The 25,597-nt window shown below is 58.3% G+C and overlaps 1 protein-coding gene across 1 annotated transcript; it reads left to right on the top strand.

Annotated features, from left to right (window-relative positions):
* The first annotated feature begins 12,923 nt into the window (after positions 1-12,923).
* On the top strand, positions 12,924-20,009 carry LTO1 (LTO1 maturation factor of ABCE1). Its single transcript, XM_036259102.1, has 5 exons — positions 12,924-13,027; positions 14,193-14,298; positions 15,448-15,518; positions 19,039-19,156; positions 19,328-20,009. The coding sequence occupies exons 1-5, from the start codon at positions 12,978-12,980 to the stop codon at positions 19,394-19,396; spliced, it is 414 nt and encodes a 137-aa protein (XP_036114995.1). The 5' UTR covers positions 12,924-12,977; the 3' UTR covers positions 19,397-20,009.
* Positions 20,010-25,597: the final 5,588 nt, after the last annotated feature.

Genomic DNA, 25,597 nt, shown 5'->3' with positions numbered 1-25,597 from the left:
CAGCACAGGGGCCGTGGGGGCTCCGCTGCTGCTAAGGGGCAGTGTGCACTGAGCGCTGTGCACTGAGTGGTGTGCGCTAAGCACGGTGTGCGCTGAGCACGGTGTACACTGAGGGCTGTGCACTGAGCACGGTGTACGCTGAAGGCTGTGCACTGAGTATGGTGTGCGCTGAGTGCTATGGGCTGAGCACGGTGTACGCTGAGGGCTGTGCACTGAGCACGGTGTATGCTGAGGGCTGTGCACTGAGCACGGTGTACGCTGAAGGCTGTGCACTGAGCACGGTGTACGCTGAAGGCTGTGCACCGAGCACGGTGTGTGCTGAGCACTGTGGTGTACAATGAGGGCTGTGCACTGAGCACTGTGGTGTACGCTGAGGGCTGTGCACTGAGCACGGTGTACGCTGAAGGCTGTGCACTGAGCACGGTGTGCGCTGAGCGCTGTGGTGTACACTGAGGGCTGTGCACTGAGCACGGTGTACGCTGAGGGCTGTGCGCTGAGCACGGTGTGCGCTGAGGGCTGTGCGCTGAGCACGGTGTGCGCTGAGCACGGTGTGCGCTGAAGGCTGTGCGCTGAGCACGGTGTGCGCTGAGGGCTGTGCGCTGAGCACGGTGTGCGCTGAGCACGGTGTGCGCTGAGTGCTGTGGGCTGAGCACGGTGTGCGCTGAGGGCTGTGCGCTGAGCACGGTGTACGCTGAGGGCTGTGCGCTGAGCACGGTGTACGCTGAAGGCTGTGCGCTGAGCACGGTGTACGCTGAAGGCTGTGCGCTGAGCACGGTGTGTGCTGAGCACTGTGGTGTACGCTGAGGGCTGTGCACTGAGCACGGTGTACGCTGAAGGCTGTGCACTGAGCACGGTGTGTGCTGAGCGCTGTGGTGTACACTGAGGGCTGTGCGCTGAGCACGGTGTACGCTGAGGGCTGTGCGCTGAGCACGGTGTGCGCTGAGGGCTGTGCGCTGAGCACGGTGTACGCTGAAGGCTGTGCGCTGAGCACGGTGTACGCTGAAGGCTGTGCGCTGAGCACGGTGTGTGCTGAGCACTGTGGTGTACAATGAGGGCTGTGCACTGAGCACTGTGGTGTACGCTGAGGGCTGTGCACTGAGCACAGTGTACGCTGAAGGCTGTGCACTGAGCACGGTGTGTGCTGAGCGCTGTGGTGTACACTGAGGGCTGTGCACTGAGCACGGTGTACGCTGAGGGCTGTGCGCTGAGCACGGTGTGCGCTGAGGGCTGTGCGCTGAGCACGGTGTGCGCTGAGGGCTGTGCGCTGAGCACGGTGTGCGCTGAGCGCTGTGGGCTGAGCACGGTGTGCGCTGAGGGCTGTGCGCTGAGCACGGTGTGCGCTGAGGGCTGTGCGCTGAGCACGGTGTGCGCTGAGCGCTGTGGGCTGAGCACGGTGTACGCTGAGCGCTGTGCGCTGAGCACGGTGTGCGCTGAGCGCTGTGGGCCGAGCACGGTGTGCGCTGAGCGCTGTGGGCCGAGCACGGTGTACACTGGTGCTGTGCACTGAGCGCTGTGGGCCGAGCACGGTGTGCGCTGAGCGCTGTGGGCCGAGCACGGTGTACACTGGTGCTGTGCGCTGAGCGCTGTGGGCCGAGCACGGTGTGCGCTGAGCACGGTGTACGCTGAGGTGCTGTGCGCTGAGCGCTGTGGGCCGAGCACGGTGTGCGCTGAGCGCTGTGGGCCGGACACGGTGTGCTCTGAGTGCTGTGCGCTGAGGGCTGTGGGCCGAGCACGGTGTGCGCTGAGCACGGTGTACGCTGAGGTGCTGTGCGCTGAGCGCTGTGGGCCGAGTACGGTGTGCGCTGAGCACGGTGTATGCTCAGGGCTGTGCACTGAGCGCTGTGGGCCGAGCACGGTGTGCGCTGAGCGCTGTGGGCTGAGCGCGGTGTGCGCTGAGCGCTGTGGGCCGAGCACGGTGTACACTGAGGTGCTGTGCACTGAGCGCTGTCGGCCGAGCACGGTGTGCGCTGAGCACGGTGTGCGCTGAGCACGGTGTACACTGAGGTGCTGTGCGCTGAGCGCTGTGGGCCGAGCACGGTGTGCGCTGAGCGCTGTGGGCTGAGCGCGGTGTGCACTGAGCACGGTGTACGCTGAGGTGCTGTGCGCTGAGCGCTGTGCGCTGAGCGCTGTGGGCCGAGCACGGTGTGCGCTGAGCGCTGTGGGCCGAGCACGGTGTGTGCTGAGCGCTGTGGGCCGAGCACGGTGTACACTGAGGTGCTGTGCACTGAGCGCTGTCGGCCGAGCACGGTGTGCGCTGAGCACGGTGTACACTGAGGTGCTGTGCGCTGAGCGCTGTGGGCCGAGCACGGTGTGCGCTGAGCGCTGTGGGCCGAGCACGGTGTACACTGAGGTGCTGTGCACTGAGCGCTGTGGGCCGAGCACGGTGTGCGCTGAGGGCTGTGGGCCGAGCACGGTGTGCGCTGAGCGCTGTGGGCTGAGCGCGGTGTGCGCTGAGCACGGTGTATGCTCAGGGCTGTGCACTGAGCGCTGTGGGCCGAGCACGGTGTGCGCTGAGCGCTGTGGGCTGAGCGCGGTGTGCGCTGAGCACGGTGTATGCTCAGGGCTGTGCACTGAGCGCTGTGGGCCGAGCACGGTGTGCGCTGAGCGCTGTGGGCCGAGTACGGTGTGCGCTGAGCACGGTGTATGCTCAGGGCTGTGCACTGAGCGCTGTGGGCCGAGCACGGTGTGCGCTGAGCGCTGTGGGCCAAGCACGGTGTGCTCTGAGTGCTGTGCGCTGAGCGCTGTGGGCTGAGCACGGTGTGCGCTGAGCGCTGTGGGCCGAGCACGGTGTACACTGAGGTGCTGTGCACTGAGCGCTGTGGGCCGAGCACGGTGTGCGCTGAGGGCCGTGGGCCGAGCATGGTGTGCGCTGAGCGCTGTGGGCCGAGCACGGTGTGCGCTGAGCACGGTGTGCACTGAGCACGGTGTACGCTGAGGTGCTGTGCGCTGAGCGCTGTGGGCCGAGCACGGTGTGCGCTGAGCACGGTGTACGCTGAGGTGCTGTGCGCTGAGCGCTGTGGGCCGAGCACGGTGTGCGCTGAGCGCTGTGGGCCGAGCACGGTGTACACTGAGGTGCTGTGCGCTGAGCGCTGTGGGCCGAGCACGGTGTGCGCTGAGCGCTGTGGGCCGAGCACGGTGTACACTGGTGCTGTGCGCTGAGCGCTGTGGGCCGAGCACGGTGTGCGCTGAGCACGGTGTACGCTGAGGTGCTGTGCGCTGAGCGCTGTGGGCCGAGCACGGTGTGCGCTGAGCGCTGTGGGCCGGACACGGTGTGCTCTGAGTGCTGTGCGCTGAGGGCTGTGGGCCGAGCACGGTGTGCGCTGAGCACGGTGTGCGCTGAGGTGCTGTGCGCTGAGCGCTGTGGGCCGAGTACGGTGTGCGCTGAGCACGGTGTATGCTCAGGGCTGTGCACTGAGCGCTGTGGGCCGAGCACGGTGTGCGCTGAGCGCTGTGGGCTGAGCGCGGTGTGCGCTGAGCGCTGTGGGCCGAGCACGGTGTACACTGAGGTGCTGTGCACTGAGCGCTGTCGGCCGAGCACGGTGTGCGCTGAGCACGGTGTGCGCTGAGCACGGTGTACACTGAGGTGCTGTGCGCTGAGCGCTGTGGGCCGAGCACGGTGTGCGCTGAGCGCTGTGGGCCGAGCACGGTGTGCGCTGAGCGCTGTGGGCCGAGCACGGTGTACACTGAGGTGCTGTGCACTGAGCGCTGTCGGCCGAGCACGGTGTGCGCTGAGCGCTGTGGGCCGAGCACGGTGTGCGCTGAGCGCTGTGGGCCGAGCACGGTGTACACTGAGGTGCTGTGCACTGAGCGCTGTCGGCTGAGCACGGTGTACGCTGAGGTGCTGTGCGCTGAGCGCTGTGCGCTGAGCGCTGTGGGCCGAGCACGGTGTGCGCTGAGCGCTGTGGGCCGAGCACGGTGTGCGCTGAGCGCTGTGGGCCGAGCACGGTGTACACTGAGGTGCTGTGCACTGAGCGCTGTCGGCTGAGCACGGTGTGCGCTGAGGGCTGTGGGCCGAGCACGGTGTGCGCTGAGCGCTGTGGGCTGAGCGCGGTGTGCGCTGAGCACGGTGTATGCTCAGGGCTGTGCACTGAGCGCTGTGGGCCGAGCACGGTGTGCGCTGAGCGCTGTGGGCCGAGTACGGTGTGCGCTGAGCACGGTGTATGCTCAGGGCTGTGCACTGAGCGCTGTGGGCCGAGCACGGTGTGCGCTGAGCGCTGTGGGCCAAGCACGGTGTGCTCTGAGTGCTGTGCGCTGAGCGCTGTGGGCTGAGCACGGTGTGCGCTGAGCGCTGTGGGCCGAGCACGGTGTACACTGAGGTGCTGTGCACTGAGCGCTGTGGGCCGAGCACGGTGTGCGCTGAGGGCCGTGGGCCGAGCATGGTGTGCGCTGAGCGCTGTGGGCCGAGCACGGTGTGCGCTGAGCACGGTGTGCGCTGAGCACGGTGTACACTGAGGTGCTGTGCGCTGAGCGCTGTGGGCCGAGCACGGTGTGCGCTGAGCGCTGTGGGCCGAGCACGGTGTACACTGAGGTGCTGTGCGCTGAGCGCTGTGGGCCGAGCACGGTGTGCGCTGAGCGCTGTGGGCCGAGCACGGTGTACACTGAGGTGCTGTGCGCTGAGCGCTGTGGGCCGAGCACGGTGTACACTGAGGTGCTGTGCACTGAGCGCTGTGGGCCGAGCACGGTGTGCGCTGAGGGCCGTGGGCCGAGCATGGTGTGCGCTGAGCGCTGTGGGCCGAGCACGGTGTGCGCTGAGCGCTGTGGGCCGAGCACGGTGTGCGCTGAGCGCTGTGGGCCGAGCACGGTGTGCGCTGAGCGCTGTGGGCCGAGCACGGTGTACGCTGAGGTGCTGTGCGCTGAGCGCTGTGGGCCGAGCACGGTGTGCGCTGAGCGCTGTGGGCTGAGCACGGTGTGCACTGAGCACGGTGTACGCTGAGGTGCTGTGCGCTGAGCGCTGTGGGCCGAGCACGGTGTGCGCTTAGCGCTGTGGGCCGAACACGGTGTGCTCTGAGTGCTGTGCGCTGAGGGCTGTGGGCCGAGCACGGTGTGCGCTGAGCGCTGTGGGCTGAGCACGGTGTGCGCTGAGCGCTGTGGGCTGAGCACGGTGTGCGCTGAGCACGGTGTACGCTGAGGTGCTGTGCGCTGAGCGCTGTGGGCCGAGTACGGTGTGCGCTGAGCACGGTGTATGCTCAGGGCTGTGCACTGAGCGCTGTGGGCCGAGCACGGTGTGCGCTGAGCGCTGTGGGCCAAGCACGGTGTGCTCTGAGTGCTGTGCGCTGAGCGCTGTGGGCTGAGCACGGTGGGCGCTGAGCGCTGTGGGCTGAGCACGGTGTGCGCTGAGCGCTGTGGGCTGAGCACGGTGGGCTCTGAGGGCTGTGGGCTGAGCACTGTGTGGTGTGCGCTGAGCGCTGTGGGCCGAGCACGGTGTGCGCTGAGTGCTGTGCGCTGAGCGCTGTGGGCCGAGCACGGTGTGCGCTGAGTGCTGTGCGCTGAGCGCTGTGGGCCGAGCACGGTGTGCGCTGAGGGCCGTGGGCTGAGCACGGTGTGCGCTGAGGGCCGTGGGCTGAGCACGGTGTGCGCTGAAGGCTGTGCGCTGAACACGGTGTACGCTTAGCGCCGTGTGCTGAGTCGTGTGCGCTGAGAGCTGTGCACTGAACACTGTGTGCGCTGAGCGCTGTGCGCTGAGCACGGTGTACGCTGAGCGCTGTGCGCTGAACATGGTGTGCACTGAGGGCTGTGCACCGAGTGGTGTGCATTGAGTGTGTGTGCAGAGTGTGTGTGCACTGAGCGCGTGTGCACTGAGCGGTGTGCACTGAGCTGTGTGCATTGAGTGCGTGTGCGCTGAGCACAGTGCACTGAGCGGTGTGCATTGAGTACATGTGCACTGAGTGTTGTGCACTGAGTAGTGTGCACTGAGCACATGTGCACTGAGTGTTGTGCACTGAGCTCGGTGTGCACTGAGTAGTGTGCACTGAGCACGGTGGGTGTGTGCTGATCACTGTGCCGCCCCGCGGCTGCGGTTGCGGCCGCGGCCACTGCCTCTGCTGCCTGTGCCACTGCCAGACTGCGGTCACGGCGCAGCGCCTGCCGAGACACCCTCTCGAGGATATTTTTTCCATTGACTTTGAGAGAGAGTGAAAAGGAGGGGGTAAGGGATGGGGAGGGAGAGAGGCGAAAAATCAATGTGGGAGAGACGCATCGATTGGTTGCCTCGTGCACGCGCCCTGACTGGGGCCTGGGATCGAACCAGCAACCCAGGTACCTGCCCTGGACTGGGAATCCAACCTGTGACCCTTCATTGTGCAGGCCAATGTCATAACCACTAAACCACAGCGGCCGGGGCAAGTTTTCTTTTTAAATCCTCACCCAAGGATAAGTTTTTATTGATTTTCAGAGAGAAAAAGAGAGAAACATTGATGTGAGAAACATCGATAGGTTGCCTCCCATACGTGCCCTGACCAGGTACTGAACCCACAACCCAGGTATGTGCACTGAGCAGGAATTGAACCTACTAACTTTTGGTGTGCAGGATGACTCTCCAGCTGAACCACCCGCCCAGAGCTGGACAGTAAACCCTCGATTCGCGGACCGCGATTCCGCGGACTTCGGATAAGACGGACAGGATCTCTGGTCTGTATGTAATATATGAAAATTAACACCCTGTTAATTTTAAAATGCTTTTAAACAAGACTTGCTTATAATTAAATTAACAAGTTATTTTTTGTTATTAATTCACTGTTATTTTATTATTATTGTATTTTAAATCCTTACCCGAGAATACTTTTCCATTTATCTTCCGATAGAGGGGGAGGGAGGGAGGGAGAGAGAAAAAGAGAGGGAGAGAGAGGAGAGAGAGGGAACCGTCTATCTGAGAGAGACACTTCGACTGGTTGCCTCCTGTACAACCCGACCAGGGCCGGAGACAGAACCGCAACCCAGGTACCAGCCCTTGACCAGAATCAAACCCGAGACTCTTCGGTCCGCGGGCCGATGCTCTAACCACTGTGCCAAACCAGCCAGGGCCATGGTTATTTTTAACACATTTTAGTGAAGAGGCCTTATGTTGGAAAAAACTGTAGTCATTTCGCCAATACAAATAAATATTATATATCTACAACTGTAGTGTCCGTATTTAAATCCAAGAGTCACCGCTCATAAACGCTGTTGGGCGAATGGTTAGCACATGATCGCGCGGCACTGCGCGCTTGGTGGTTGTGCGTTAGCGCCCTTGGCTGTTGCGTGGTAGGGCGCTTGGTTATGTGGTGTGACTTTTTGCAGCAGTTTTCACGCATCCGCGCGATGTTCCCACGTGCGCTAAGCCGCGCCCTAGTCACGTGCATTTGTTCGCGCGCGGTGACCGGGGAGTGCACACACGTACTGGACCGAGTCAGTATACATTAAAAATTACTGTAATACATACTGAAAGCTTTTCTGTGGAATTAAACCTTTCACACATAATTTTAATTACACAGATGTGCCGACTGATGAACTAATTTGTCCATTTTTTGACATACGAATTCAGAAAATCTACTGAACCGACTTTCAGCTTTAACGAACACCCCCGCCCCGATTCGTCCGTGATATTGACGTTTCACTGTACACGTGTTTATGTGGAGGAGTTTTTATCTTGTGATTGGTCTTTTCCTCATCATGAGTCTGTTTTCCTATGTCCAAGGAGGCAGCTTATTCTGTTTTCTTTCAGCTGATAAAGTTCATGGTCAAAGGATGCATCTTCTAAATGTAATAATAAGAGAAGAGTCCCCTGTGGTAAGTGGGCAGGAGGGCATAGCAATGTACACACAGGCGCAGCAAGGGGAGGTTTACAGGGGTGAGTGTGCGAAAGTTTATTCTTGTATTAGTATTTATTAAGCATTATATTACTTTTTATGCTAACGACTGCATACCCACTCTTGCCCCACCCTGAGATGATGTTTATGTGAAGACTCAAAGGGAACCATGTATGAAAATTAGCAAAAATTAATTGGTGGCCAGCGTAGTGGGAGAACAGATCTGTCTGCTTGCTTGTTATGCACTTTCTTCCCACATTGCAAATGTTTTGTGATTTTGTTTGACTATGGAAAAAAATCAACTAAAAATGAAAAGACATTGTAAGAGAAAAATAAAAATGCAAAGCCTCTTTAATTTCATCTTCTGGAAAAAAAAATTATATATATTTTTGTACGTGCCCCAGTGGAAAGTGAACCCGGGACTCTCTGGTCCGTAGGCCAATGCTCCCTCCCACCGCTGAGCCAAACCGGCCAGGGCTGAAAAATATATTTTAGTGGGCTTTTTGATGCTGATAAGAGAAACTCATGCTCACTGGACAAACACGGACTACTCAAAATATAAAAGACGAATGTTGAAAATTATGGTAATTCTAAAATCTAGAGAAAGTCAATGTTGACATGTTGGTGTACTTACCTTCATTATTGAAACAAATCTATTTTTATTAATTTTTTGAGAAAGAGGAAGGGAGAGGGAGAGAGAAACACCTCAGGGCTGCTCCCCACGTGCTTGGTCCGGGGTCACCCGCAACCCGGGTCTGCGCCCTGTGGAACCAACACTTTGGTGCGTGAATGACGCCCAACCAACTAAGCCACACTGCCAAGGCTTACGTTTATTTTTCTTAAAAAATATAATGATGAAACCTCGACCGGTGTGGTTTAGTCGGTTCAAGCAGCCCTCCCGCGCACCTACGGGTCCATCCCTGGTTCGGGCACGACGGAGGCAACCAATGGATGTTTCTCTCTCACATCGATATTTCTGCCTCTGTCTCTCCCTCTCCCTTTCTCTCTCTCTATAATCAATGAAAAACATATCCTAGGGTGAAGATTAAAATAATAAAAATAGTAAAAACATACTTGTTTCATGTCATTGGAGCAGGAGCTTATGTAGGGTTGTTTTTTTCTTTTTCCTTAAACATTAGGAGCATTTTCATTTTCCATTTACTTTTGTTTCAAATATTATTTGGGGCTGTTGCCTAAGAGTCTTCTGTGTGAATATCCCACGACATAGGTGTCATTGTCCTATCATTTTGTCACTGTAAGGTGCTTTTTCCTCCTGGCTTTTACAGATCACACTGTACTGGACATCACTATACTGGACTATTTAAAAAAAAAAAAATTGGCCTTGGCTGGTTTGGCTCAACGGTTAGAGCATCGGCCCGCGGACCAAAGAGTTGCGGGTTTGATTCCAGTCAAGGGCGGGTACCTTGGTTGTGGTTTGATCCCCAGCCCTGGTTGGGGTCACGCGGGAGGCAACCAGTCGATGTGTCTCTTTCACATCGATATTTTCTTTCTCTCTCTCCCACTCTCCCTCCCACTCCATCTGAAGATTAAAAAAAAAAAAAAAGGAAGGTTAGTGAGACCTGGCCAGTTTGGCTCAGCGATTAGAGTGCCGGCCAGGTCGTGGACCGAAGAGTCACAGGTTTGATTCCGGCCAAGGGCACGTCGTACCTCGGTTGCATTTGTCGGGTCGTGCAGGAGGCAACCAGTCGGTGTGTCTCTTTCACATTTTTTTCTCTCTCTCTTTCTCCCTCCCTCCCACTCTATCTGAAGATAAATGGAAAAAATATCCTCAGGTGAAGATTTAAAAAAAAGTCACTATGTTTGTTCTGATTATTTTCTAGAGATGACGTCCTAAAAGTGAAATTACCAGGTCAAAAGTTGAAAACATTTGAAATGTCCTTCTTATCTTTCCACCCTACCAGAGTGATCGGTGGCTTGCATTTGTGCGTCTTCGGGCAACGGTAATGTCTTTTCATTCTAACAAAGAATTTCTTTTTAACTATTTTAACAGGTAAAGACTGCATCATATTTTTCTTTCGATTAGCTCTCCTTCGGTCAACGGTGAGGCAAGGTGGCCTTGCTTTACTGTGGTCTGCCAAACAGTCCTTGTTCTTTCTGTGAGTTTGGTGAAATTCTCGGCCCCCTTTTTTCCCTGTGAGGCTGCATTTATTTCTTCTTCATTTGCACAAGTTCTTCGTAAACCAGAAATAGTATTCCTTGAGCTATAATACCTATGACAAACATGTCCCCAGATTGCTCTGTGGTTTCCAAGGTTGTTACCGTCTGCATGGAGGGAAACATCCAGGTTTTCCCTTTGCGATTTTCTCCACGGCTCTTCCTATACTACAAAACATCTGCACACTCACCTGAGTGTGCCATCTCGATTATTAATGTCCATTTGAGTAAAACAGGTAAGTCTTTAATTTACCTGAAACTATTTTAATGAACTCTGTAAGACATAAACAGAACTTGACTTTCCCCCAACAGCCAATTTTTCCATTGCAGTGACTGATTAATATTCCTTTTCCCTATTACTTGGTGCTTCTTTTTATCACGTGAGAAGGTTTTATGTCTACTAGAGTCCCTTTCTGGGCCATTCTACGTTATTTTACTCATCTGTCTCTTCTTGAACCAACATATTACAATATTGTAATTGAAACTTTATATTGCCTAACCTGGTAAGTTCTCCATATCATCCCTTTTCTTTTAAAAAAATGTTTTTATTGACTTTTTATTGATGTTTTCTTGAGAGGAAGGAAGAGAGAATAACATCCATCGGCTGCCTCCTGCACGCCCCGCACTGGGGTTGGAGCCCGAAACCTGGGCATGCGCCCGGACCCGGAACTCTCAGTCCATGGGACGATGCTCAATCCACTGAGCCACCCCGGCTGGGCCATATCATTCCTTTTCAAAAATATCTTAGTTATTCTTATCAATTTATTCATCCAGATGAAGTTTAGAACTTTGTCGCATTTCCCCCAGATCACGTGGAGTTTTGGTTACCTGTGTTCCTATTCAGGGTCAGGGTACAGCTGTCGTTTTCTTCATATGGACTCTGCTCAAATCTTATTTGACTACTGTAAAGTGGATTTCTCCACCCTCTCTGCTCAGGCTACTACTGATTATCGTTAGAATAACAAATAGCAAGTGCCTTTTTTACCCCTCTTTTCTGAACTCTACTACCAGTTCTGAGAATGTCTTACATGCTTTCTTTGGGCTTTCTAGATGGGCCAGCCCACCTACAGATAACGATACTTTCGCGTCTTCCTTCTGATACTTAGACTTCTTGCTTCTGTTGCGGTGTGCCTGCCTTGGTAAGGCCTTGCAGAGAGGGTTCACTGGGCACCTGACCAAGGCATACCTGTTCTGGACTTACTATTTTTTTCTGGAGAATGCTTCTAGAACTCATGCCTATGGCCCACTGCCCCTGAGACTTTAGCCCCTTTTTTTTAAAAAAGTATATCTCACGGAAAGGACAAATGGGAAAAGTAAAACTAGATACTAATTTTAAAAAGCGGGGAGATGGCTCGGGCTGCAGTGGGGGCCCAGGTGCAGTGGGTGTCCAGCTGCCGGGGGGCCCGGGTGCAGCGGGGCCCGGGTGCAGTGGGGGCTCGGGCTGCAGTGGGGGTCCGGCTGCAGCGGGGGCCTGTGTGCAGTGGGGGTCCGGCTGCAGCGGGGGCCCAGGTGCAGCGGGGGCCTGGGTGCAGTAGGGGTCCGGCTGCCGTGGGGCCCGGCTGCAGTGGGGACTCGGGCTGCAGTGGTGGTCCGGCTGCAGTGGGGGTCCGGCTGCAGTGGGGGCTCGGGCTACAGTGGGGTCCGGCTGCAGTGGGGGCCCGTGTGCAGTGGGGGTCCGGCTGCAGTGGGGGCTCGGGCTACAGTGGGGTCCGGCTGCAGTGGGGGCCCGTGTGCAGTGGGGGTCCGGCTGCAGCGGGGGCCTGGGTGCAGTAGGGGTCCGGCTGCAGTGGGGGCTCGGGCTGCCCGGCTGCAGTGGGGGCTCGGGCTGCAGTGGTGGTCCGGCTGCAGTGGGGTCCGGCTGCAGTGGGGGCTCGGGCTGCAGTGGGGTCCGGCTGCAGTGGGGGCTCGGGCTACAGTGGGGTCCCGGCTGCAGTGGGGGTCCGGCTGCATTGGGGGCTTGGGCTACAGTGGGGTCCGGCTGCAGTGGGGGCCCGTGTGCAGTGGGGCCCCGGCTGCAGTGGGGCCCGGCTGCTCTTACAAACCCCCTGGCCCGGCTGGATTCTGGCCTCTGCACACATCCTGAATTACTCTGCTTTGGCTTCAGGACGAACGGCAGCAAGAGAAAGCGTGCACAGAAACGTGTCTGCAGTTTTCAAACAACTTGAAATGTCAGGAGCGGATGCCAAGGTTTTGACCGCCTCCCAGGGCGTTGGGGCCCGGCTGCGGCCCTGTCAGCCCGCCTCGCGGTTCCGGAGCCAAGGCCGAGTGGCCCTGGGCTCCGCTAACCGGGTGCGCGGCGTTTGGGGCTGGGGTCTGAAGTCCAGCGCCGTGCTGGGCGCTGTCCCCCGGCTGTGGGTCGGGGTCAGGGAATGCGTGGGTCCAGGTCCTGATGCCACCCGGAATTGCCTTTCCTGGAACTTTTCACCCCCAAAGCCCCCCGGCAGAGCCTCCTGGCCTCCTGGTCCCGAGCTTCCCTTTCCCCGTTTCTTTCTGAGCCTCTTTAGGGAATTCGATCCCATCTGCTCGGTTTTCTAAACCCGAAAACACGGGCCACACCCCCACCCCGCGGCTAGGTGGGTGCTCCCTGCTGGGACCTTTGGCGGTGGTGGGGGATGGGGGTGGGGGATGGGGACATAGCGGAGCCGGGAGGCGGGGTCGCGGGCCGCGGGGCCGCGGGGCCGCGAGGGCCTGGGGGCGGGGCCGCGGGAACCGGGGGCGGGGCCGCGAGCGTCTGGGGGCGGGGCCGCGGGAACCGGGGGCGGGGCTGCGAGAGCCCGGGGGCGGGGCTTCGCCAACGCCCAGCACCGCCCCCGCGCACGCGTCCCGGCCCCGTGCCGGCGCTCACTGGACCCTCTCGCGTGCCGTCCTTACCCGGCCTGCCCCGCGCAGCCGGCCCCGGAAGTAGGCTTCGCTTCCTCGGAAGCCGTGCGTCTGAGCCGGAGCCCCGCGGCAAGTGGTGGGTCTGGCACCGGCGCCGCGTGACGCAGCCGGTGGGCAGGGACCGGCCGGGCTGCCGCGATGGCCGGAGCTCAGGACCTGTTCGACCCCATCGTGATGGCGGATGACAGGTGGGTCCCCGCCCTGCTGGGCTGCGGTGCCCTCGGGCCTGGTGGCAGCGGGCGTGGGCGGGCCTCGGAGGAGCGCTCTGCGGCTCTGAAGGCAGCGGACGCGTGTGGGGCCGACATACTGTTCGTCCTTTACCCCGCGGCCGCGGGGCGGGGCGGCGCCACGTGCCCAGCTGCTCCCCGGACCCGCCTCCCGGTCCCGGGCCGCCGCCAGCATCTGCTCGGGCCGCTGGCCGCCCTCCTCCAGGAACGCCCCGTCCTCGGCGGGGACAGCCCTGTGCCATCTGGGCACTGCCCCTTTTTCTTGTTCCTACGTGGTAGGACATACGGCAGCATTCATGGACATGCTAATAAATGTGTCCGACGTCCCCCTTGCCCCCCAGAGCCCCTGGGGGGGCCTGGGGCTGGGACCAGGGGGCGCTGGGACCGGGGCGGGCTGTGAGGGGCTTTGTGTCTGAGACAGCAATAGATGTCAATCAGTCGCTGACGTTTATTCAGAGCTCATTGTGAATCCGACACGGACTTGAGGGTTGCAACCCCTCGGCCCCACCCCAACCGCCCCTCATTTGTTTTAGTAGGTTCTGTTGTTCACCTTATCTTACAGATGAGGCAGGGTCACTGTCCAGGGTCACGCGACCAATCGGCGGGACACTGTGCCTTGTCAGGGGCTCCAGCAAACTCCTTTCCTCTTTGGCGACTGCAGGTTAAGATGGTGCCATTTGTACTGTCCAGCCCTCAAAGTCAGAGCCTGGTTATTATCCGCCAGGCCACGTGCATTTCGTGGTGACCGAATGGCGTTTCTCTCTGCTGGTCTCCTGGGATGCGATGGAAAGCGCTGTGTGTGTCGGGGTCTCCCGAAGCAGTTGGCTGAGTAGTGTGTCGTGTAGACTCAGGACTTTGGCTGGAGGAGTTACCTAGGAGGTTTCAAAAGGTAGATTCCTAGGTCGTACTCCAGACTTAGGGAATATTGGGGCGAGGCTCTTGAATTTGTGTCTTTGCGCAGCTGGGATTGGAACCTACGTTTTCTGACTTAAATTCTGTACTTTCTATACGGTTCTGGGCCTTGTTTTGCTGGGTTGGTCGGGGTAACCTGGGAGAGAGCGGTTTTTCCAGGAAGAATATTCTTCCTCTTGTTTATTTGCTCAAGGTTTCTTCTTCTCTGTCACAGGTTTCACGGGGAAGGGTATCAGGAAGGCTATGAAGAAGGCAGTAGTTTGGGTATCATTGAAGGAAGACAACATGGCACATTACATGGAGCGAAAATCGGGTCTGAGGTAAGTGGGCGCCCTGCTCAGAAGTGAACCTTTTTGGCCCAGCCGGTGTGGCACAGTGGGGGAGCGTCGGCCCATGCACCAAGAGGTCACCGGTTCAGTTCCCAGTCGGGGCACATGCCCATGTTGTGGGCCTGATCCCCAGGGGACATGGAGGAGGCCGCCAGTCGATGTTCTCACTCATCCATGTTTCCATCTCTCCCTCTCCCTCCTCTCTACATCAATAAAGGAAACAATAAGTGAGCGCTTCCACACATAGTTTGTAACTCTGACGATCAGTACGAATGAGCCAGCACTTCAGGCCTCTTAGAATGGCAGCAGATGAGGCAGAAGGTGATGGACAGACTTAGCTCTGAACCGACAGCACGTATTTGCTGAAGGAGTGATTGTTGTGCGGCTTGGGAATGACCTCAGTGTTCAGCAGAGGGTGAAGGTCATGGTGCTGCGTCCTGTCTTTAGCCAACTGAGTCCTTGCTCAAAGAACAGTGCTCTATGTCATGGGGAAAGACTCCATTTTCATTTAGGTTGAAACTCCATAATTTTCCTTCTGTGCCCTGTGTCCTACGTTGGCCCTCACTTATGGACATCTGGCCCTAGATGCAAGGTCCGGGCAGTCACGACGGTGTTAGGTGCCCGTTACAGAACGAATCGCCACAAAACGTATGGGCTTACGTCAGCAAACATCCATTGCCACTGGATTCTGAGGGTCAGGTCCAGGAGCAGCTGAGCTGGGGTCATGGCTCAGGGTCTCCAGATGACCTGGTCAGGTCAGCCAGGGCTCGACGCGGCTGGAAGAGTAGCTCATAAGGTGGCTCGCATGGCTGTTCTTGCCTGTGGACCTGTCCGTAGGGCTGCTGCAGGGTCCGCATGGCACTTGAGCGAGTGGTCCAAGACAGCAAGGCAGAGGTGACACTGTGTGTCTGGCCTCAGAGTCGGCGGGGGTGGGGTCTGTGGGACCAGCTGGAGGCTGGCTGCCCCACTGATGACTTGGCCTCCTAATTTCCTTGCCCGATGCTGGACATGTACGCCCAGAATAGCCATACAAGAAGCTCTGCTGCCCTCTGCCCGCCTCTGTCCAGAGAGCTTGGCAATAAAATCGAGTGTAGCCACTTGCTTATTAATTTGACTCGTATATGTTTTGTGAATTCACAGATCGGGTGCTACCAAGGTTTCGCGTTTGCTTGGAGATACCTCCTGAACGGTTGTGCGGCCGAGAGAGACAGGTAACGTGCGAGGCTCCATTCTCAGTGTGTGGATCGAGTTCTGGTTCCGTAGTATGAGCTTGGGCAGTTAGTGTCTCCGTCTGCTCATCTGCAGAAGGAGATGATCAGGCCACACTTGAATGTGGTTAAGAGATGGACGGGAAGTAGTACGTAGTTCCCCTTCACCTGCCGTTTCAGTCAACTGGAAGTTCCAGAAATAAACAGTTCATAAGTTTGAAATTGTGCACTGTTGTGAGCAGTGTGACAAAATCTCATGCTGTCCTGCTCCGTCTGCCTGGGCCATGGATTGTCCCTGTGTCCAGCGGATCCACGCTGTGGACACTCCCTGCCACTTGGTCCCTTATAGCCGCCTTGGTGGTCAGATCGACGTCCTGGCATCGCAGTGCCCGTGTTCAAATCATCCTCATTCTCCGTAATAATGGCCCCGAAGTGCAAGCGTGGGATGCTGGCGGTGTGGCTGTGCCACAGAAGCCACGGTGCTTCCTCTACGCGATTGGCACTCTCGCGGCTCCAGGCATCGGCTGAGGGTCTTTGCATGTGCCCCTCTGGGCACGGGGGCTACCACAATAGGAAGTCCTGGGCACATTCTCAGTGTTTGATGAACACCGGCTGTCATCACTTCTCGAGAGTTCTCACGTCCCCTGGCTCTCCCTGGCGTCACTAGAGTAGTAGGTGGCCTCTGCGTACCTGCCAGGAAAGGAATGTTGGATTGTCTTCTTCTGAGCCCTGAGTGTCTGATAAGTAGAGTGCAGTGGTCTCGGCGTGACTGGGGCTGGGAAGTGGGGACCTCGCTGTCACAAGTGGCTCTGCTGATAAGACAGCACGTTTAATGTGCTTGATGTGCACCTGCACCTGCTGGCCGTCGTAGGCTTCTCCGACTGTTGTCACTGCACGCACCTCCTGGAGCCCTGTGACCCTGTCAGATCTGTCTTCATTCTGAGGCTGGACATGGACCTTTAAGTAAAAGGTGCTCGTGGCCTGGCTGTCCCGCTGCTCACGGAACCGAAACAGGATGCTCCGCATCCTTGTGTCTGGTGGCCTGGCCTAATCTGGGAGGGTTCAAGGACAGTGGACGGCAGAGCAGGGAGGTGGCATTCCTGTCTCGTGACTCGTCTCATTTGAAATAGTTTGAGTTTTGGAGCTTGGGCCACCCCCCACATTCAGATGTACGAACAAGGATGCTTGTGCCTGAGTGGGTGGTTCTGAGGTTGGCTGCTCTCTGGCTTGTTCGTGTCACTGGGCCACTCCATTTACATGGAGAGTTGGAAACTGACCAGGTTCTTTTACCCTTGGGTTTTTCTTCTGAGGAGTTAGCGGGAGTGCAGGGTAGCCAGTGATCTGGTTGGATAGTGGCTGGCAGCCTGTGGCTCCACTGGGTGGCAGTCAAAGCTGAGCTTGGCTCTCCACTCCGGTCTGTGAACGGAAGAAGGGCGGTGCAGCTTTTTGGAGTTCTCCATGAGTCTCCTCTGTGCCAGGTCTGCTAGCTCATGGAGGCATGTTGCCCTGGGGTCCCACACCCAGGGGACCCCACCCTGCCCCAGAGCAGGGCTTCCTGCGCCCAGTCTGTCAGAGCAGGAACTGCAGCATTGGCATGGGCAGGAGAACCCGCGGCCCACCCCCTGCCACCCCCCTGCCAGCAGTGCCTGCACAGCCTAGCAGCCTCTTCGTGCCATGGCCTGCAGGGTGGGCAGCGGGGGGCCCGCAGGGGGGCCTGCGGCTTTTGGTTCTCATAGGTCAGTACAATTTTGAAAAAATGGTAGAAAGCTGATAGAGGGTCTTCTGGTTCTTTATGTCACAAGTGAGGATGTCAAGAGAGAAACACCTGCCACCCGCACTGTCACTCAGTGGAACGGGGTTTTGCCCCAGAGGAACCGTGGGCAGCAGCAGCTGAGACCGAGGGATGGTGCTTCGCACCTGTTGCCTGTAGCTTTCTGATAAACTCCGAGGTGCTGCTTTGCCCTGGAGGCAGCTCAGCGAAGCCTCACGCAGACCTACGCTTGGCCAGGGCTGAGCGCTGGGCTCTGGCAGCCTCATTTTGTTTGTTTGTTTGTTAGTTTGTTAATCCTCACCCGAGGATATTTTTCCATTGAGTTTTAGGTAGAATGGAAGGGAGGAGGAGAGACACACACACACACACACACACATCTACTGGTTGCCTCCTGCACACACCTGGACCAGGGCTGGGGCTCAAACCTGTAACCAGGTATGTGTCTGTGACCAGGAGTGGAACCCATGACCCTTCAGTCGCCAGCTGATGCAGTGACCGCTGAGCCACACCAGCCGGGGCCAGCAGCGTCATTGTTGCTGCGCCGCTGGGAGCAGTTCACACCCTCCTGACATGCACTGACTTTGCTGGGTGTGTTTGGAGCAGCTTCACTGACCAGGGGAGAATAAGTCGCTACTTGCAAATTTGGAAATGGGTGGTGCTCTTCGCTTAGAATGCAGCCATTTCCCACGTTGGCCTCTGCCTGTGATCTCCCTGGAAACCGAGTGCTTTGTTGCTTTAATTAACTGGCTCTGACCTTTCACCGTTCTGCACTTTCTCAGAGAGGTGGCCATCCCCGTCCCGGTACAGCGATTTTCCCCAGCACACTCACGTATCTCACGCAGCACATACAGCGGGTTCTCAGGAAGTCTTGGTTGCTTTGAATTGCAGTTGAGTCACCTTAAGGAGAAGGCCTTTGAAATTTCCATTAATGAATGCCAGCATACTCCTGGTACTCAGGTGGTCAGATGTGGTCCAGGGGAGGGTGCCCGTTGGGGTCCCTTGTGGCACGTTCCCCAGATGCATGTATGCGACATCCACACCTCCTCAGGTGAGTGCCTTGGCTTCCGCGATCCTGCGGGAGTGAGGAGACTGCATGTATTGAGCATTTACTCAGTACCGGGTTCTGCACTTCCCATAATTACTTACAGTCTTGCAAGCTGGTGCGGTCACTGTTACCTCCCCATTTCACAGATGAGGATGGTGAGGCTCAGTGAGGCTCAGTCACGCCCAGGCTGCCCTTCCTGCAGAGCCCCCTCGCTGCCCAGCAGAGCTCCCTGTGTCTCTGGGAAAGGGAGCCGGACTCACGCACCAGACGCCATTTCTGCCCTTTGTAGGGAGAGGGCTTGCTGGTTCACCTGCCGCCGAACCCTGGGTGCAGTGTCTCGGTCTGGAAACTCCCCAGATCCAGGGCAGGCTCGATCGTGCCCGGCGCTGTGTCCTGTCTCGTTTTGTCTGTTCCCACGGCCGACCTAGGGAAGCAGTGGTGGGCGTGCTCGTTGGGGGTGGCCTCCGTCACCCGGCTGCACGGCTGGGATGGAGGCACATCGGTCCGCTCAGTGTGCACGTGGTGTGGGGGAGAGCACGTTGCTAGGTAAATAAATATTATTTAATGTCATAAGAAAATGAATAATCCAGCTTCTGAACTCGACCCATTAGCACACCCATTGCTTTGAAGTAAGTGACGGCCGAGTTGTTCCATAATCCTGGCCTGTGGTGTACAAAGGACTGAAAGTCTATCTCTGTGCTTTGCAGCAGGAAGATGAAGGTCTTAGAGTCGTTGATTGGCATGATCCAGAAGTTCCCTTACGACGACCCCACTTACGCCGCACTTCACGAAGACCTAGACAGAATCAGAGGAAAGTTTAAACAGGTTTGTCCGTGTTTCCTTGGGCAGTGCGGGCGGGCGAGGGTGGGTGGAGAGAGGCCCTGGGACTTCGTGAGGGTCAGTGACATCGAAGAAGCTCAGCCAGAGACAGTCGGCTCTGATTTGTGAGTCGAAGCACACAGATCCTAAACCATCTCTTTTCTTTTGTGTTTTCAGCTTTGTTCATTACTGAATGTTCAGCCGGACTTTAAAATTAGTACAGAAGGTTCTGGACTTTCATTTTGAGGATGACAGATGAACAAAGACGAAACATGAAGGACAGATGTCTGTATGTTAAGTGTCTAAAACTGATCAGAGGACAGTGATGGGGCTGCAGGGAGGGTTCCTGGTCGCCGGTCGCCCGTGCCCTCTGCGCAGGCCTGTGCTTTGTTGCCCGCCCCACAGTCTGCACCAGGCCCTGGCAGAGCCCGCCCGGCTCACGTCTGCCTGTGGTCCCGGCCTCACCGTCCCTGCCCCATGGGCTCTGGGCGGACTCCCCGAGCCTGGACTCGGCATTCAGGGACGGTTTGACAGAGAACGAAAGCAGGGTTGCCTGGCAGTAAGCGGACAAGAGTAGTGACAGTGCGGTGACGTTTGCTGGCTTTAAGATGGGCCAGCGCTGTGTGGCCTGCCTCCTGTTGCTGCATCCCTTCTGTAGCCCACGAGGGGTGGCTTTCCCCTGTCCGGGTCAGGGAACAGACCTGAGGGCACCTGGCTGGGAGAGAGGCCAGCTGGACTTAGGGAGCTCGGACATACTCATCGCTGCGGGTGGGGCTGGGGCTTTGCAGCATTAAAGATGGTAGAAGGGGCCCGGCTGGTGTGGCTCAGTGGTTGAACGTTGACCCTGCACCAAGAGGTCGCTGGTTCGATCCCCAGTCAGGGCACATGCCCAGGTTGTGGGCCTGATCCCCAGTGGGGGGTGTGGGGGAGGCGGCCAACCAATGTTCTCTCTCATCAATGTTTCTATCTCTCTTCCCCTCCCTTCCTCTCGCTCTAAAGATCAATAAAGAAAAAAAAAATATTTTTTTAATGGTAGAAGGTGTGGCTTGGTGGGGCACCGAGGTTGCTAGTCCAATTCCCAGTCGGGGTACATACCTGGGTTGTGGCTTGATCCCTGGTGGGGGGCGGGTGCAGGAGGCGGCCAATTGATGTTCTTCTCATCGATGTTTTGATCTCTCTCTTTTCCTCTGTCTCTAAAAACTAATATTCTTTTTAAAAAGTCGCTAAGGGGAAACATGTTAAACTGGAGACAGAACGTCAGGCCAGCACTATGACACCCTTACCTCTAGGACACTGCACCGTCCCTTTCACAGGTCTGTGTCTGTCCCACTCAGAGGGCGTGTATGCACAGGGCCAGGCGCAGCCGGCGCCTCCTGAGCTGAGGGCTTCTCCGCGTGCCTCCGCGCTTCCCACGTGCTCCGCCGCCCGGCACCCAGGCTGGGCTGCCGGCCCCTGCTCTGCTGGAGGGTAGCTCCCAGGGCAGGGAGGGAGGTGGATAAGGTGGCGGCCACGGGTCTGTCCCGTGTCACAGTCGTCCAGAGGTCTTGGTGAACCACGCTCCTGGGCTCCGCGGTCACAGAGGCCCGGGGCTGCGAGTCCCTGCGGGCCAGGTGGGTGTTCCTCCCCACTCGTGCCTCGCCGGGCGCTGAGAGGCTCGCGATGGCCGAGGATGGGCCGGGCGCCGTCCTGCGCGCCGGGTGTCGTGCCCGCCCGCGGCCGCAGTGGTGGGCGCCGCCCGGGCGCCGTCCTGCGCCTTCCTCGGAGCACACCCCGCCAGGCTCCAGGCCGCCGGCGTCGGGCTTCTGCTCTTCTCCTTGGTGGGCTTGTGTCTGCTGCTGCCTGCGTTTGTACTGTGTTTATTTGTACAGTTGGAGAAAAAATAAATAGTGTGCTTTAAAGCAAGAGGCTGTCTGGGTTATTCATGACGCAGCGTCCCCACGCCTGCCTCCCTGGGCACCTGGGACCCGGTACAGAGCGCGGTGGGTCAGCCATCAGCGTCCTGTCCTCGTTTCTCATCAGCACGTGTGGGAACCGTCACTGGACGAGTGGGGCCTGGGACGGTCAGGCAAGGGGCAGCTCCCACCGACCCGGCCCAGCCGCCCGTCAGGGTCAGTGCTCATCCCTCCTGCCCAGTGCCCGCCCCGCCCCCGCCCCGCCCGCTCGCAGCCTCAGCTCTCCCGTGCCAGGTGCTGGCGTGAGTGTGGGCAGCCCCTTCCTCTTCTGACCCATCACGTGGGCTGGGTTGCCTCACTGACCTTTCTCCAGACACTGGACTTGACCTGTGCCCACCTGGCTCCTTGGAGAACTAGACCCAGTTTCCAGGAACCTTGGTCGCCCTAGACACACCTCAATTCTAGTACAAGCAGAGCCCCTTACCAGTCACTTATGCTCTGTCCCGAGGCCGCTGTCCGAAGGTCGGGATGAGCGTGCCTCCCCTGGCCTCATGTCCTGTGGCAGCTGAACCCTGATCAGTCATAGTAGCTCAGTCTCTTGGGTCGCAGACCAGTTCCTCCATTAAGGCCCTGAATGACTGGAAATCAGGACCCTGGCCTGTTCGTCCTAGTTTTGGGTGTCTCTAGATCACAGTGTTCTCAGGTAGGGTCATGTTGACGTCACGTAGGTTTTGGTGTCTCTAGATCACAGTGTTCTCAGGTAGGGTCATGTTGACGTCACGTAGGTTTTGGTGTCTCTAGATCGCAGTGTTCTCAGGTAGGGCCACATTGACATCACGTAGGTTTTGGTGTCTCTAGATCACAGTGTTCTCAGGTAGGGTCATGTTGACGTCACGTAGGTTTTGGTGTCTCTAGATCACAGTGTTCTCAGGTAGGGTCACGTTGATGTCACATAGGTTTTGGTGTCTCTAGATCACAGTGTTCTCAGGTAGGGTCATGTTGACATCACGTAGGTTTTGGTGTTTCTAGATTACAGTGTTCTCAGGCAGGGTCACGTTGACGTCACGTAGGTTTTGGTGTCTCTAGATCCCAGTGGCGTTCTCAGGTAGGGTCATGTTGACATCACGTAGGTTTTGGTGTTTCTAGATCACAGTGTTCTCAGGCAGGGTCACGTTGACGTCACGTAGGTTTTGGTGTCTCTAGATCCCAGTGGCGTTCTCAGGTAGGGTCATGTTGACGTCACATGAAAGCCTGGACTTTGCCAGAAATGGGTACGCCACCTCCTCCAGGAAGCCACCCCTGCCTTCCCATTCCCTACTCCCCAGGCAGAGCTGAACTGCCCTGCCCAGCTCCGGACACCCAGGTGCCCCATGCAGCTCGCGGTGGGCCCTGCTCACAAGGCCGTCTACACGCCAACGAGAGGCCTCAGGAGAAGCCAGCCCTGGGGACACTGGGATCTCAAACCTCCAGGCTCCAGGATGGGGACAGTGTCTGTGGTATTTGTGACGGCCATCCTCTCCCCGTGTCCCCACGTGCATCCCTTTGTGTATGTCCGTGTCCGGTCTCTTTAAGGAGCCCAGTCCTGTGGGATCACAGCCCACCACCATGACCTCTTTTTACCTTGATCATCTATTTAGAGACCCTGATGTCCAAATGCCACCCCTTTCCGAGGTCCCGGGGCTCAGGGCTCCCAATGCAGGCATTTTGGGGACACAGTTCAGGCCATCACAGCCACCCTGGCTGGCTGGTTGCACAGCCTGTTAACTTGGGACTCGGGAGAGAAGAAAGCCGGTTCCCTTAGAAATGGAAGCGACTTCATTCTGTGTTTTTGTGAACGTTAGTCACTGAGAGCAAGCAAGAGCGTTAGTCATTGGTCAGCCCCTCGGAACTACACCCGAAGGCCCCGCGCCGTCCCCAAGGGAGGCCGCGTTCTTGCCGCCCCGCTCACCGCTGCTTCCTCCGTCCAGCGGTGAGAACGGACGGGTGTGCCCAAGGGATCCGAGTCTTACCGAGTGGCCGCAGGTGGCCACCTTGCTGTCCTCATGTCCTGAGAACTTGTGGCCTGTGTCGTTAACCAGTGTGGCCTCTGAGTGGACTGAGGCAGGGACTGGATTTATGGGGAAGGACTGGGCTGCTGCCGGAGAGGCAGGGACGGGACCATCGGCTGCCCCAAGGCTTGTGAGCAGGGCCCACCGGGAGCTGCACGGGACGCCTGGGTGTCCGGAGCTGGGGGCGGGTTCGGCTCTGCCTGGGGAGTAGGGAATGTGGGAGGGCAGGGGTGGCTTCCTGGAGGAGGTGACCTCAATAAGACCCTACCTGAGAACACCACTGTGATTTAGAGATACCCAAAACTAGGATGAACAGGCCAGGACGTCATGATTTCCACGGCCGTTCAGGTCCTTGATGAATAAAGTGAGGAACTGGTCTGCGACCTGGGAGACCGAGTCACTGAGCAGATTGAACAGAGATTGGGTGCTGGGTTCCGTGGCCACAGGACACGAGGGGCCTACAGTTGAGGGACCAGGCCCAGAAAGGCTCCGTGGCTTGTCCAAGCCAACGTGACCGAGTAGCAGGGTCTTCGCAGATTAAGTTCCTGAGAAGGAAAGTCGCCCCTCGCTCGTGAACTTGTCTGGAGCTCTCTGGCTGATGAAACTCCTCCCAGGCACGGAGGCCCTGCTCCTCTGTTCCCGGGGTCCTCACGGTCACTGCGACCTGGTGCCCTTTACCAGGTGTGCGGGCCCTGGTCACCAGGGCTGCTGGTTCTGTCTTGGGGGCTGCCCCATCGTGATTCTCTTTCCATCCACTGGAGAACGTGGCGTGCCGGGGAGCCCAAGCCCGTCGGTGTCCGTTGATCTGCAGATCGAGGGAGGGCTGTTCGCACCTTCTCAGCACGGATGTCTGTAAACATCCGCTGTGCCCAGTGGGTGGGTGCTCCTCAAACCTGCTCCCTAGCTGTGAGAGCTCAGGTCACTGATGTGGGTTGAATTGTGTCCCGGCCAGAAGATACGCTGAAGTCCCATCCCCTGGAACCTGTCAGTGTGAGCTTGGAAACAGGGTCTGTGCAGCAGGAACTCGGGTGGAAGATGGCTGTACTAGAGCGGGGTGGGCCCCTCCTCCGTGTGACCCCTGGAGGAGAAGAGGAGAATGCCATGCGAAGACACTCAGGAAAGACGGCCCGTGGACGTGGAGGCCGCGATCCGGGCAACCAGCCGTAAGCCACGAAGGCTGGGCAGTGCCAGCAGCACTGGTCGCTGGAGAGAGCCTGGCCAGAGACCCCTGGATGCCGGCTCCGGCCTCGAGAACGGGAGAGCACCTTCGTCTCAGGCCACCCGGCACGTGCACGTGGACTCAGAGGAGGTCCCTTTCTCTGGCTGTCGTTTGCCCATGTGCAGAGTTGAGGGCACTGGTCAGAGGCAGCCCAGACCCTCCTGGGCCTGACATCGGTGGACCGATCGCCCCTGGGCCTCCTGGCCGACCAGGGCCCCGTGCACAGGGCTGCTGGGTGGAGTCTCGTGAAAGCTTCGCGCCTGTGCCCCCGGCCCGCTTCTGAAGACCGCACCCTTCCCCTCTGCGGGCAGCCCGGCCCGCTGACCAGGCCCCGCAGTTCCCGGCATGTGACCCTGGCTCACTCACTTCACCTCTCTGGCCTGTTCACCAGAAGCCACCACCCTGCCCACCCCGGCCCCTGCCCGTTTGTGAAGGCTCGACAGGCCGCAGCGACGCGTCCGCTGGCCACCGTCTGCGGTGCATTTGCTCAGCCGCAGAGGCTGGACAGAGACCGCGTGGGCAGCAAGGCCCATCTGGCCCTGGTGGGAAAGTCTGCGCCCCTTGACCTGGAAGAGGGGAAGAGTTACACCTGTGGGAAGGTGGGCTCCAGAGGGCCCTGTGCCCCTGCCTGTCACCTCCCTTGGGAGGGTTATTTCAAGATCTAGGGAGAAACTGTATGTTTGACCCTTGCCAATGCCTGGTGCACAGTCTGTGCTCGGTGACGTGAGCTGCTATCCTCCTGTGATGGAACCGGGGAAGGGAAACCGCCCTGCCGTGCTGGGACGGCCGGGGGTCCCGAGTGTGGGGTCCTCAGGTCAGACCGTTTGGCTCTTGAAGGCCTCAGCCGAGAAAGAAAAGGATTAATGGACATGCCGCCTTTGACAGGCTCAAGGCCCACAGCGGCGTTCTGTTCCCCATCCTCCTCCGAGCGGCGGGGACAGTGCCCCCGGATGTGGGCCTCCAGGCCCGAGCCCAGAGCTGCCCGCCCACCGTCCCCTGGCTATTGTGTGCTGGGCCCTGGTGTGGCTCAGGGCTGGGGGCCGGCGCTGGGACTGTGGGAACGGATTAGAGGCCCGCTAGCTTCCCCTGGTGTAAACTCCTGATCAAAGGCATTCCTGGGATGACAGAGGCCTGTGTGCTCCGGCCGCCCAGCCTGCGGGATGCACCCCCATGCCGCCCAGCCCACTGCTGGGATCGGCCTTGTGGTGTGACCCCCGTCCCCCACCCACGGGGAGGCGCTGGGGCTCGAGGAGTGTGGGGAGCCTGGCATTGCGGCTGGGCCCCCAGG

The sequence above is a fragment of the Molossus molossus genome, unplaced genomic scaffold (assembly GCF_014108415.1).
Source record: "Molossus molossus isolate mMolMol1 unplaced genomic scaffold, mMolMol1.p scaffold_m16_p_13, whole genome shotgun sequence".
NCBI lineage: Eukaryota > Metazoa > Chordata > Mammalia > Chiroptera > Molossidae > Molossus > Molossus molossus.
Note: the sequence above shows the minus strand (reverse complement) of the source record. Positions and strands in the feature narration are given on the sequence as shown.

Coding starts and splice junctions, on each gene's coding strand:
- LTO1 (XM_036259102.1), top strand. CDS start 12,978: ATGGCCGGAGCTCAGGACCTGTTCGACCCCATCGTGATGGCGGATGAC. Junction 13,028..14,192: donor ATCGTGATGGCGGATGACAG/GTGGGTCCCCGC, acceptor TCTCTGTCACAG/GTTTCACGGGGAAGGGTATC. Junction 19,157..19,327: donor TCAGAGGAAAGTTTAAACAG/GTTTGTCCGTGT, acceptor TTGTGTTTTCAG/CTTTGTTCATTACTGAATGT.